This window comes from Acanthisitta chloris, unplaced genomic scaffold (genome assembly GCF_000695815.1).
Source record: "Acanthisitta chloris isolate BGI_N310 unplaced genomic scaffold, ASM69581v1 scaffold4108, whole genome shotgun sequence".
Lineage (NCBI taxonomy): Eukaryota > Metazoa > Chordata > Aves > Passeriformes > Acanthisittidae > Acanthisitta > Acanthisitta chloris.
Window position 1 is genome coordinate 2,121 of NW_008688672.1, and position 14,524 is coordinate 16,644.

General features: G+C 35.0%; 1 protein-coding gene across 1 annotated transcript; it reads left to right on the forward strand.

Annotated features, from left to right (window-relative positions):
- Positions 1-573: 573 nt before the first annotated feature.
- LOC103808341 (cadherin-10) lies at positions 574-13,380 on the forward strand (the record flags this gene model as incomplete). The annotated part of the gene is made up of 5 exons (XM_009081120.1): positions 574-710; positions 2,915-3,036; positions 9,414-9,522; positions 11,484-11,735; positions 12,634-13,380. Coding segments are annotated over 5 exons (1,114 nt in total), but the record flags the coding sequence as incomplete, so codon positions are not given.
- Positions 13,381-14,524: the final 1,144 nt, after the last annotated feature.

The following is a 14,524-nucleotide window of genomic DNA, read 5'->3' on the forward strand; positions in this document are numbered from 1 at the left end:
ACCACTGTATCAGGTTAGTAGACATTTTGCCTGCAGAACTATAGCAAGTATAACATAGAAGGTCCTTTAACAACTGTTCATGAAAGTGCAATTTCTGCATGTGAACTTATTTTTATAATGATTTTTTAAACTTGATCTCTAATGAATTAATATATCCTAAAGTGTAGAAGCTGAGCTTATAACAATATTTTTGAAAAGCTCATAAATTAGCTGTCAGTCTCAGTCTGAAGAAACAATATATCAAAGACAATTTTCCATTCAGGATTAAAGTACTTCTTAAATTATTATATTGAAATTCTGACTTATTTTTATGATTCCCATATATGTCTCTAGTGGCTCTGATTATCAAATATTACACTATTGTATCATATTATTTAAATTCTTCCGATTTTCATTCCTCATTCAATGGAGCTAACCTTGAGAATTTCCAGAAGTGTTTATAGAAACTAAATATGTCTTTTCAAAATTAACCTTTATGATGTAACATATAGAACGTAAACCCAATATTGATTTGTTGTGAAACAACATTTTCTATAATTTTGACAATACTGTTTATTTCTTTATCATGTTTAGGTTTTCTCTGGATCGTCACACTGATCTTGACAGGATATTTAACATTCATTCTGGAAATGGATCCATCTATACTTCTAAACCACTTGACCGTGAGATATCACAATGGCACAATCTTAGTGTTATAGCAGCTGAGATCAGTAAGCCAATTTGATTTTTTTTCTTTTTCCTTTAGTTTTTCTTAGCCTGTGAAGTTACAGCTATGACTTCATGAGGAAAAACCCCACCCTTCCTTAGGCCCTGCCTCCTTCTATTAGATGTTCTGGAAAAGTAAATTGAGGGGAGGTAACAATAGCTGTCACCTCATTGCTTTTTTCCTCACCTACTTCCACCACTGACCTTTAACATCCAAATTAGTTCTGAAATGTTAACCAGTTAATAATGCTGGACAAATTCTGTATAGTTCCTTTTCTTTGAGGACAATAAAATAATTATTCTGTTAAAATAGCAGTGTTTAGGATGGCAATTATGTTTTGTCTCTATTGTTTTCTTCATTTCCTTAGAAATATTTTCATTATCTCCTCCTGTGGTATCTACACCTACATCTTTTGGAATCAATAGATCTTACAAGTTCTATTCAATTTGATCCCTAAGCTGTAGGATTTCTTGAACTATTTAAATCGTCTCTCTGTAGATAGTTTCATGTTAAGACTGCAAAGAGAAAAGCAGAGATCCTCCTAAACCTGCTACATTACTGAGATTAGCCTTAATCAATGGACAGGAATTTTTCTAAGGGACAAAGATCTGATCTTTGAGGTCAGCTACTGAGAATCACTTACCTTCAAAGTCACCTTTTTTTTAGGGTTAATTCTATTGCAGTTAAAAAAAAGAAAGAGACAAAAAATACGGATCAGCAGTGAAACGTGGCTGGCAAGACCTACACTGCAGAAAACTAAGTGGGGCATTGTGTCCAGTCAATTAAACACTGTAAAGAAAAAAACCCAAAACTGTGCTTTTTCAAAAAACCTTTTTTTTGTGTGTTTGTGATGCATTGTCCTGAGCTTACTCAGAGTACTGTCCAATGTTGTACAAATGCTTTTCAGATTTATATAATGGAAAAACTTGGCATCCTTGTATGATCATATTGCTAAACTTATTTTCTTGGCAGAACCTTAGTGAAAATTTATATTCTGGACCTATTCAGAGCAGCTAGCATTCTCCAAAGAGGTACATTAGTATTGAAGAATTAATTGAAGTGGGAGATTTAAGTCTTTAAATCTTTAAAAATATTACCTGTGATGCTCAACACAATGGGAAAGCAGTGTTAAGATTAGAACTTATTTGGAAAGTTAGTACAAACATGCAAAAGTCTATGAAAAATTTTGTCCTAAACATGGCATTTTAAACAACTCAGGATGTCAACTAGATCCACATCACACCCTTTAGCAAAAGTATTATTAATAACAAGCAAACATAATTCCAGCTGCTTCTAAATGCTTGCTAGTTTATTTGAAGCATTTTAAAAGGGGGAAAATCAGTAATTCTGAATTTTCTCTTACTATTATTACTTATCCCATTCCATTAATGTCGCAAAATGATACAGTATTTCACTACCATCCAGCAGAATTCCATGAAATGGTTGCACATTTTTACATCTGGGCATAATTTTCTACTCTTGGTATGGCAAGTGAAAACCAAGGCACTTGTATTCCTGAAATATCCTATACTAATGAAAAAGCACTCTAAGTAATACTAAGATTTAGGCAAGAGAGAGGCTATTATTCTTGTTTCTTAACCTAAGGTCTGAAAAATCTAAATTCTTATTTTTAAGGCAAAATAAACATAAAAACTCTTATCCTAAAAAATTCTTTACCAGATTTTTTGAAGGGTTACTTTCATTGGTTTTGTTGTGATTTCTTTAGGCACAAGAGAGGAAAGTCAGTCTTGAAAACATTTCAAAATATGCATGCATGTCATTGACTAAATTAACTCTATCCCAGCCAGAACCAGCACAATGCACAAAGTCAATAATGCCTTGTCTCCGTAAAACAAACCAGATCACAAATAATTTTGAAATTAAAGATCAAAACCTTATTAAACCTCGAGCCCACCAAATAATCAGATTTGTTGTTGTAGTAGTGGGCAAATGTTTCATATAGATTATTAACATTTGCAGCCTTTATCTTCATGTAAAATCCTAATTGTTCCCTAGATACCATTACTTTTTTTTTTTTACTTTAAGCAAATAATTTCCTTATTTTTCTTACCTATTAATGGTTTGTATGCTAAATTTTTATGAGATTCAAACCTAATCTTGCATGTGTATTACTCATTAAATTTGGAAGAAAACAGAAAACTCTTAATAAGAAAATAATCTCATTTTTCTTGTCTCTTCTGCTGTCAGACAACCCCAAAGATACTACTCGTGTTCCTGTCTATGTAAGAATTTTGGATGTTAATGACAATGCCCCACAGTTTGCTGTATTCTACGATACCTTTGTCTGTGAAAATGCAAGAGCTGGACAGGTATGCCTTTGGTAAACACTTCACACTATCCAGTTTTTCTACAGCACTCAACTGTAGATCATTCTGGCCTGTTGCTTGGGAGAAATCACATCCAAAATAGCTTTTGAACTGTTAAAAGTGAAAGCAAGGTATCTCTGTAGGTGAGGCTTAGAGTGAAATATCAATATACTACAAGAGCATTAGTGTGTGAATTACCACTTCTCTTTACTACTGTTTCCCTGTACTACTGTTAAATCCTGACTAGATATGTCCAAGAGACACGGTCATAATTAATTTTGGCACTAATTTCACAAAGTAAAATATTATGTATAATGACTAAGATGTTTGATCTGTATTTTCAATAACTCTCAAATAGAAAAATTCAGATATATTTCAGTCCATGCTGATGGTGATTACAAACAACTACGTCACGCTTAATTGCTAGATTTATCTTTTATTATCGCATCAAAAACTGCTGAAAAGTAAATATCAAGCATGTATTTTTAAACACGTAACATGGTATTTTGGTTTACCTCTTAGAGACTACACAATGTGTACTTCAGTTTAAGTGAAATAATTACACTGCTTAATATCTAATTCCTGATAGAGAGCTGCTTATTAAAGCTGTTAAAAAATGTTTACCCATTACAGCACATGTCCCAGAGCACAGTCAGCCAATAATAAAGTCTTCAAAATGGTATCAGTAGTACCTCAGTGCAATCATTTCAGCACCTTTGAATAGAATGTGGGAGCAGTGCCAGCTTAAGTGTTTGAGTCCTACAGGTATAGCGTGCAGATTGTATTACAGATTTCACATTCAGATTGCCAAAGTGACATCAGCTGGAAATTAGAACATATTATTTAAGGCCCAAATTTACAATGCATGAAATATCTAAAGGTAATAAGCTAGGGCATTTAACTGCTATGACAGTTGTAAGAGAATTTAAGCTGTTAGATAAAGAGAAATAACTGGCTAAAAATGTAGACTTTTTATCAGTTGCAGTGTCTTCTATAAATGCTAAAAAAATATTTTAATAATTTTCAATGAGAGATATGGAAAAGAAGAACATTGAATTTTCCTCTTCCAGTTTCACCAAAAAAAATCCCAGGTAAAAAAAAATATAATTCTAAATACAATACTCCACAGATTTTACTTAACTGAAGTTTTAGAATCTGTTCTGTGCAGGTTACTATCTATAGAGGGTACAGGAAAGGTTAATATAACACATATATTTCCATGTAGATGTATTTTGAGGAACTATTTTCTGAGCTGTCTAGAATATTGAGTTCAGTATGATTTTATAATAAATATAAAAGTTATTTCTACATTACATTGTTTTTCTGTTTGCATTCAGAATAGGCTGTCAGTTAAAAAGCTGGATAAAATAACACTAATAATTTATGACTAATAAATGAGATCTAAATAAGTGTATGCATTCACAAATGTTTTTTTAAATTGCTATAGATCTCAGCAGTGTCTTTATCAGGAAAAAACCTGCCAAATTTACTAAAAGGGTCATAAATATAAGCATTTTTTAAGAAATCTGAGTTGCAAATGATTGCTTAAAGAAAACAATTCATAGGAACAGGAAAAAATGCAATGCAGGACAACATGAGTAATCTATTTGAATGTAATTATATTCTTCTTGTTTACTGGTAGATCATAAATAAGACTTGTTATTTTCAAATTCAATCTGTCCTGAGAGACTGAATCTAATCAATCCATACTGAACATGATTCTCTAAGCTTGATTCCTCCCACATTTATGCTATTTTTCTTCCCTTTCAGGTTTCTGTTATTACATTTGATCCATGATCAAATTTATATTTTCCATTAGGTCCTGAAACTAATGATAATTTATCAATCACAAATTCTGTGGTATTCATTTAAATATTTCCTATCTACTACTGACAAACATTTTAATGAATATTATAGTTTTCCATTTACTTAATTTATGCAGAAGCCTAAATAAAAATAGGCATATATGGACACACACACTGTATGTAAGACCTTTTCATGTGCATATATGTACATGTATACACATATGCAAATATATAACAAGAGAGAACCATGATTTTTGTAGTTGGAAAGACTCAGAGGGCCTGTGATTGTTTTCCTGCTTGCTATTACTGCTGGCACCAAATCATACCATGACCTTAGAAACAATGTGAATAACCTTTCTCAAAAAGCTCAAGCTACGCACAAGCAGCACCTGTGGCAGAATACTATTTTGGTGGTGTTGTTCTTTCGACCCCCAAAAAATGAGGACAGTCTTGATCTGATGGCATAGAGGGGACACAGGCATTCATGTGAGTTGTACAAGGCTGACTCTGTAGAAGTTCAGGTGAAAAAAGCAGAGAAATACTCAGACTGCTGCAGCCCTGGACAAAAACAAGTTCAGCTGTCCTCCACCCCCAGGTGAGAAGAGCCAGGAGCTGGGCATCTGGACAGATGGAATCCCACTGGTTTTGTCAGCTCCCAGCTGTCACACGTCTGGCAGCTCAACAGTCAGCCTCCAAAGATCCTCTAATGTAAAGGACAGAAGTAAAAGACTTCTGCAGAAAGCAGAAGTCAGTCCTGCTTTAGAGAGAGTTTACATGGAAACTGAGTGTAATTTTTTTCTATATATTCATTTTCTCTATAGTAATGGTCAGATGAGAGGCCCTTCTCTCTTTCTAAATGACCTGCTAAAAGAAAAGAAGGCAGGAGTTGACCTTGACCAGCATCAAGTGGCCACCCAGCCACTCCCTCCCTCCTCAATAGTACAGGGGGAGAAAAGATAAAAAAGAGAATGGTTTGAGATAAAGACAGATTTACTAATTATCACCACTGATAATACAGACTCAACTTGGAGAATATTGATTTAATATACTGTAGGTTAAAAAAAGGGTACAAGAGTGAGAAACAGACACGAAAGTACTAAAACATTTCATCTCCCCTTTTTCCCAGATTCACCTTCACCCCTTCACTACTGAGTCTTCTACTGCACTTCTCTGACATTCCTTTCCTCCTCACACTTTTCCCTGCTCCAGTGTGAGCATCCCCCATGTACTTCAGTCCTTCAGGAAAAATCTGTGCTGCCTGGTGTCCCCTCCAGGTCTGCAGGGAAACACCTGCCCCACTGGAGTCTCTCCCTGGCCACAGGGGCATCCCTGCCAGGGTCCCTCCTCCCACTCTCCTCTTTGGGTCTCACAGGGCTGTTTCTCTCATGGTTCCACTCAGTTAGCCTTGTCTGCCAGGCAGCATTTTGCCCTCCCTTACTCAGGCTTTCCCCAGGGCTCTCGCCTGCGTGCCTGTGGCTGAGGGGCCCAGCCATGCCCTGTGGTGGGGCCACTGGAACCAGCTGTGTCCATCACGAGGCAGTCTTGGCCACTCAGGGGCCACCCCTGCAGACCACTACCGCCAGCACTGGGGCACCTGCATCTGACACAAGTATATTGTGGTGTCTAAATGGGAAACTGCTTGGTTTTCCTTCATTTCCCTTTAGCCATTCACCATCTTCTCCTACTCTGGTCATTGCCATGTATGGCCAACCCCCATGTTTGTCTGGGGGCTTATATTCCTAAGATTTAAAAGTACTAAGGCACATATACGAGATCACATAAGCCTTGTGTTAACAGACCTGTACCGTCAAGGGTGCCCAGTGACATTCTGAGCCTTTCAAAGATTGTATTCTTTCTCCAAAGGACTATCTCCCTGAACCAGAGGTATAGGTAAACAGCATGGCTCTCTGCAGCTTTCAAAGCCACAAAAGTAATGAGGAAAGATGTATTTCCATCTGTTTGGATCCCCAAACTTGCTTGTTACAATCTTGCTGTTATTATTAGCCTTCATTTCATGAAATCTATATATACCCACTTGTCCACACGCCTTTTCACATGTGCTGTTGTTATATAAATAAGAACAGCTAATAATGGATTGTCATTCAAAGACATTGTAAAATATGAATAATTTTTCTTTTTCTTTCCTTTTTCAGATATCTTAATTCAACATAGATTATATAAACACACTAGGTTTCTTGAACCGATGCTTTTTATGTTGTTCTTATTATTATTAACTTATTTGACTCATGTAAAAGTCTTTATCAGGATGGTTTTCTCACCCTAACCTTGCTTAAACATGTCTTTTGGTATGTCTATATTTCCAGCAATTTCCTTGTAATATTTTCCAGGTGTCTTTCCAAAAATAGCTAAAATGTATATCAATTCAAAACTAAATTCCTTGTGGTTTCATTTTAGAGCATTCAATTTTCCCTTCTTGTTTTTTAGATAATTTTATAGAACATTTTTATATCCTTCAATCTTGAAGTGTTATTTTGTCTTTGTTTATTGCATTTCCCTCATATCTTTTGATATATGACAGTTTGTGTTTAATTTACTTGAATTTTTTTCTTTCTTTTCCAGTTCCCTTGATTCATATTTACTTTAGTTCCTTAAGTGCATTATATTTTCTGTTCTTTGTACTGAATTTACATAATAGTGTATTTTAGAAAAAAAATAGCCATTTACTTAAACAGTGGATAGAACTAATACTCAAAGAGGACCTACCAAGCAGAAAGATGAATTTTGTTGGAATAAGCAGACAATGCAGCAAACTTGCTTCTACTGTTTTGTCAGTTTTTAGTGGCCAACAACTCATACAACTAGTTTTTGATCCTGAATCTTCTAAGTGTTACACAGAATAACCTCTTTGGCTTCCCTATAGTTACTGTTTTGAGGCATTGCTAGCAAGGAGCAGAAACTTACTGTGAGTGTAAAAGGGGTTTTCCATGGCTGACAGGTCTAAGAGGAAAAAATAATGTCTGAAATAATGTGTAAAGTAGGATATATAATATCAATATAGTAATCAATAGTATCAGGAAATAGTTTGCAAACCATGCAGTATAATACTTTCAATTCTACATACTCTTTTTAAATTATAAGTATGAAGACAGCAAATCAGTTGATTTTCATCAGCTTAACACCAACAACTGACTGTATTCATGGTCTCTAGTTGTGAAGTAAAATGGACTAGTGTGTTCTTGACTTAATTTTGCAAGTATCTCTGAAGATTCATGTGCTAATTACTCATTAGTGATTTGTTACTTTTGAAAGTTAGTGGAGGATTATATAAGAAAACAGATTTAGAGAAAGACAAAACTCTGGTTAAGAAGGCAAGGAAGCTGCTATATTAAAAGAAATACAATCCTTGCCTCATGAAGAAATTTATTGTTGTTTTCTGGATGGACAAGAGAGAAGGGAGTTAGTCATGCATTTGTTTAGGCAAATAAGAGTGCATTGCAATTGTTAATGTTAAAGATGATCAGACCTGACAAAAGCTGTGATATGAAGACCAATGTCTGTATTTGGAAGAACTGGAAGAGGAAAAACAAACAGGGTTTAACAAGTAAGCCACAGGGAATTAGTAGTGTCAAAAATGAGATGAAATTCCATGGTTGAATAAACAGTGCAATTAAAATTATAGGTGAGAAATGAAGAATAAGAATTATCTAAACTAAAGATTAACTGATTTTTGAAAGTTAAACTTCAGAACACAACTGAACATTCAAGTATGTGTGCATAAAAATCCAGCCGTAAGTTCTGTTTTTATAATACCATGGTATAAAAAAGCCCCAGTCTGAAATGAAGAAATAAATATATCAAAAAAAATGTATTATTAGGGTGACAAAACCCTTAGGTATAGAAACCTCTGCAAATAAAAAACCCTCACATATTCACTTACCTGATAGATACACAATTTTTTTGTAGGCATTGCAAAAAGCACTCAATCCAAATATTGAACTGACATAGTACAGCTTACTCTGAAAATTGTGACACCAGGTGCATCTGTAGAGTGTGCTGAAATATTTTATAAGAGCTGAAATACATATATAATCTTACTGGCATTTTTCATCTCAGAAATCATTGATGTGTTTTGCTATTCCAGTGAATAGAAGAATCATGTTTAGAAACAAACATTTTCATTTTGAAATTTAATTTGAGACTTTAGCTTCCTATCAGAAAGATCTGTTTGGTTACATACCATTTTAATAATGAAAATAAAAAAACTTCCACTGGATAACTGTCTTAGATGTTGATTGGAATTTGAAATGATGAATCAGAGATGAAGTATAAAAACTACCTAGGCTACAGCTAGAACTAATTTTGGCAAGTTTTGTCCACTATGTACTTAGAAATATAAAGGTGTACATATACTATCGCATGAAAGACATGGATGTTCTTGTAGAAAAAACTTATATAATACACTTAACATTGGTTCAGTTAATACATTCTGTAGATGAAGTCAATATGTTTGAACATTAAATTTTCTTAATGCTTTTAGTCTTTGATCAGACAGCTGTATCAAAAACCTAAGTGTATTTGGGGTTTTGTTGTTTGCTTGCTTTTTTTTCCCTGCAGCTTATTCAAACCATAAGTGCAGTAGACAAAGATGATCCTCTTGGTGGACAAAAATTTTTCTTCAGTTTAGCTGCTGTTAACCCTAACTTCACTGTTCAGGATAATGAAGGTAAAATTCATGCCTGTTCCAAGGAAGGAGTTGTATCTTTGCTGTTTGGCTGCATTCCTGAGATATATTTGCTTTTGATGTTTATCAATATGTAGAGAAGTTGTGAAGGTTGCTGTTAGCAAGAATACCTAACCTGAATATTTGAGGTTTAGGTCTTCTACATTTTGATCTATATAAGGCAGGCAAAAATGTGAAAAAAATCAACCCAAAAAATTATAAAGAAAATCAGTAAAATCATTGGCTTGGGGTGAAAGACGCAGATGAAATGCTTGACTGAAGGAGAAAAAAAAGCTTTCCAAAATGCCTTCAGCTGACAAGTCGAGATTTTTCACTTTAGCCTTCTGTCACACAGTTCTGAATCTCCGGGTCTTCTGTTCTGCTTCTTTCTGACCATTAATGAAAATAATGCTTCTGAGACTGTAGCTACTTTAGCTTTTCTTTTGATCCTTTGTCAATCTTTCTTTATCAGAAAAAATTTTCAGAAGCTTCTGTTGAGAAAGGGAGACTATTCATTTTGGCCTTCATTATCACTGTGACTAATTGAGAGGACTCTAGATTACAGAAGAAATAAATGAGGGGGCACATGGTATCAGTCTTCAAATGTGTTAAAGGCATAAATGCAATGGGGATAATCCTTTATTCCTGATGAAGATTTCAGGAAGTAATATGTTGCAGAACCAGCAGGAAAATCATTCTAACAGTAGGGAAAATGAAGATTTTAAATCAAATATTTTGGGTACCTTATAAAATCCCCAGCAGGAGAGGTATTTAAAGATCCATCAGACATGTAAGTTTTGATGTTGAGTGAAAACAAACAGTCTACAAATACAGAAAACCAACAAAGGGATGCAATAAGGGAAAACTTTCTTTCACATGTTGAAGTGTATGAAAAATTACAAAATTTAATATTTTAAACAAAGATTATATCCTGGTGACTAGGTCCTGAGTGCAGAGAGGTATAGATGTTGCTATTTTTTCATTATCTGTACTTATTTTCTTTCATTTTGCACATGCGTTAGTTTAATTCAGTCTGAAGTTGCCTGTCAAGATAGCTAACCACTTCCCTCAAGCAATCCAGGAATACAATGAAAATTAAATTTTCCTTTTAGTGGAGACTAAACCTGCATTTTCTCTCCTTTGGACTGTAGAGTTAACAACTCTGGTGTTGGCTGACATTATACTGTTGTGGCCCTAACAATAGAAAAAATAGTATCTCTCTGTTACTCCTTCTCTTCCTTTATTATTCATGCCTCTCTTCTCCTTCCTTCTGGCCACTCAGTGAACAGCTTTTGATGCTGAAGTATGCTGCATATGACTAAGATTTCTCTCCTACAAATATAGTTTAGTAAGTTCACCTCTCAAAAATGTGCAGGAATACCTACTTTCACATCTCCTGAATTCCTAAGACAATTTTTATAAAAAACAATAAAATGAATCTACTCCATGTGCTAAGGTGCATAATTCATTGCTCTACAGAGTGTTGAAAGTGTTTTGGTGTAGCAAATCTCATACTGAGTTTACAGATAGCATTCCTGTGGGTGTTGTCATAGATGATCCATAGAAAGAATCTTTCAGAACAGAGTGCTTGTTGAACTGCATGAAGTGGAAGGTTATTTTTTCTCAGTTGGCTGCTGCATTTTAGGGCTTCAGCCCTGAACTGTAACTGTGTCACGCACTGCATGCATTAATCTATAAAACATTTTAAGCTTTGAGAAATCCTCTTTTCAAATCACACGCAAAAGTGGTACAGAGGCACAGAGGAGTAGGCCAGATGTACCTAAAAAATTATAAATAGCTTTCTGATCAAATGGGAATGTTGTTAGGAAAAGATAGATATCACCATGATATCGGGAACTATTTCAAAGTGCTACCGGTGATGTAAAATACGATAGTTTGCATGTACTATAAATGATACATTTTATGTTCATATCAGCTACAACAGTATATTTTAATCAATCTAGATAACACTGCCAGAATTTTGACACGAAGGAATGGCTTTAGTCGGCATGAAATAAGTACCTACCTTCTACCAGTGGTGATATCAGACAACGACTACCCGATCCAGAGCAGCACGGGCACACTGACCATTCGGGTGTGTGCCTGCGACAGCCACGGGAACATGCAGTCCTGCAATGCTGAGGCCTTGCTCCTCCCTGCTGGCCTCAGCACAGGGGCACTGGTTGCCATTCTCCTCTGCATCATTATCCTGCTAGGTAAGAAAAGAAATGCATCATCCCCCCCACCTCCAATAAAAAATATTTCAGGCCTGACTCATTTTGCAAAACTATGCATTCTGGTAAAATTAATGACCATAGATTTTGCGAGAAGAATTTAACCTAAACTTAAAATAGAAAGGGGAAAAAAAGCCAAAGACAAAAGTTGTTTGTCTGGGAATTGGACATTGTAAATAAGAATTCAAGTTCCAGATGTTAAAACTATCAGTGTGCAACCAGAAGCTCATTTATGTTCTTTCGTTAAGTTGTCCAAAAAAAAAAGAAAGATCAGAGAGGAGGAATGGCATCATCAAAAATCGCTTTCATGTCTTTCGTTTTAAATTTTTTTGAGGGAATGTCTCTTGTTTATGTAAAAAACTATCTAAAGTCAACATGCAGTATATATTTCCCACAGAATATGGCAGTAAACAGTATTTTAACATATTAAAGCACTGTCTATCCAAAGGTTTCTGTGCCATAACACAAAAAAGATAATAAATTTGTAAATCATTCATTTTGTGGTTTTCAGAATATCAGTTAATGATCTAAAATTAACTAAACCCCAGTTTTGAACAATATACTTCCAGCTTGAAAAAGGAAAAATATCTGTAGACTAGCCCTGGCTATTTTAAAACTCATTACAGTTACAGAAGGGGCATGCAGACAAGCTCATGGTCCTGTAAAGCAGAGCTCACAAAGTGTGTGCAAAATAGCACTTTTTGAAATAGCAAAATAGCACTTAATTGTGCTACCATAATACAGATAGAGGTTTTTATCTAGTTATCTGACAGAAATGAGTCGCTGAAATGTAACCGAAACGTAGTTCTTGTACCTTACCTTTGCTGCTAAGAAATTGTTAAATAGAGATCTTTACCCATTCTTTGTTTCTCTCTTTAAGTTATAGTGGTGCTATTTGCTGCTCTGAAAAGGCAACGAAAGAAGGAGCCTTTGATCCTCTCTAAAGAGGACATCAGAGACAACATTGTGAGTTATAATGATGAAGGCGGCGGAGAGGAAGACACCCAAGCTTTTGATATCGGCACACTGAGGAATCCTGCAGCTATTGAAGATAAGAAGCTTCGACGAGACATTATCCCTGAAACGTTATTTGTACCACGGAGGACTCCTTCAGCACCAGACAACACGGATGTCCGAGATTTCATTAACCAAAGGCTAAAAGAGCATGATACTGATCCTTCTGCACCGCCGTATGACTCGCTCGCAACCTATGCCTATGAAGGAAATGATTCAATAGCTGAATCTTTGAGCTCCTTAGAGTCGGGTACTACTGAAGGAGACCAAAACTATGATTACCTCCGAGAATGGGGCCCTCGGTTTAATAAGCTAGCTGAGATGTATGGTGGAGGAGAAAGTGACAAAGACACTTCTTAACCTACAGTAGGCTACATTTTTTTCCTTTGAGTGGAAGTAATTTTACAGACACCTTCTGCACTCAACCGTATTTAACATTCAGGAAACCACTCAGCACAACGGTTTCCTTTTAAAATTTGTTTTAAACTTGTCCATTAATGTCATTCATTCTTTCTAGTAGGATGCCACTTGGAATATATACAGCATTTTATTTAATCAACTTCCAAGAGCCAAAGCTATGGAAATTCAGTGTTGTCCATTTTAGTAAGTAAAATAAACAATATCTTACCTTCAGAAATTTGAACAGGGTGATAATCCCTTAAGCAACCTCATGTACAAGCCGCTTCTGTTAGGTACATGTCCTATCCCTGCAAGTGCAGCTTTTCAGATGGCAAAGAAGAAAAAATCCAGTATGTCCTGTTCTGTACATTAAAATAAAACAAAATGTACATGTGGTGTTAATAAGTGTAATATGCAGCTGGTTTAAAAAAAAAAAAAAGTTTGTGCAACTTCATTTCATCAAATTCTATCTGCCAATGTTTTATATTTATATTTTTGTATTTATTTTTAAGAAATAAACCAGTTTTTACAACTATGTTGATTCTTGCCTGCCTGTTCTGGCCATGAATTTCAGGCTTGAAGAAAACATGGAATTTCTCTGATGACATCACAGCTAGTAAGTCTGTATTGCAGTATTCTCCATACATACAACAGAGACTGAAGTGCTTGCACTCACTGGGAGAGGATCAAGTTATAGACTTACTTGTTTGCTCAAAAGTGCTACTTCCTACAGTTTAATGTTTAAGAGATTTTTTTAAAAAAACTGAATTAATCATATTTTAGTCTAGAAAGATGAATAACAACTTTGTCTCAACTTGAATTGCCGTATTCTATAAACATGCTAGTACAATTAATCTATCCAAACACATAAAATTAGTTTCAAAATCTGAGTTTATTTGTTCTATGTATCTCGCCTTTTGAATCATAATTACATCATCAGAGGTGATCTGTAACTACAGTGGAGAAAGTGTAAAAAGATGTTTAAACAATAATTTTAAGCTCTGTTTTACTGAAGACAATCATTTGATGACAGACCACTATGTGTTGTATTGCAACCAACTGAGGGTAACCTAATTTTATTTAAAGCTGTCAGGCTGAAGACTGAAAAAGTGTTGGTAAAACTAGCATGCCCCCCACTCAATTTGCTGAATTTTCTGATGTGTTGGACAAGACTAGTAAAAAGAAACCTGAGCAACTATCCAACTGTAACTGAAATTATACTTGCCACAAAACAAAGTAGGTATCCAAAAACATTTTAAGGTGTCTCTTTCCTCTTATTTTCTTTCAATCTTTAGATTACACAAATTTTGTAGTAAACAAGCACTGCAATTTTGAAACATTTCTGAGATTAAATAAAT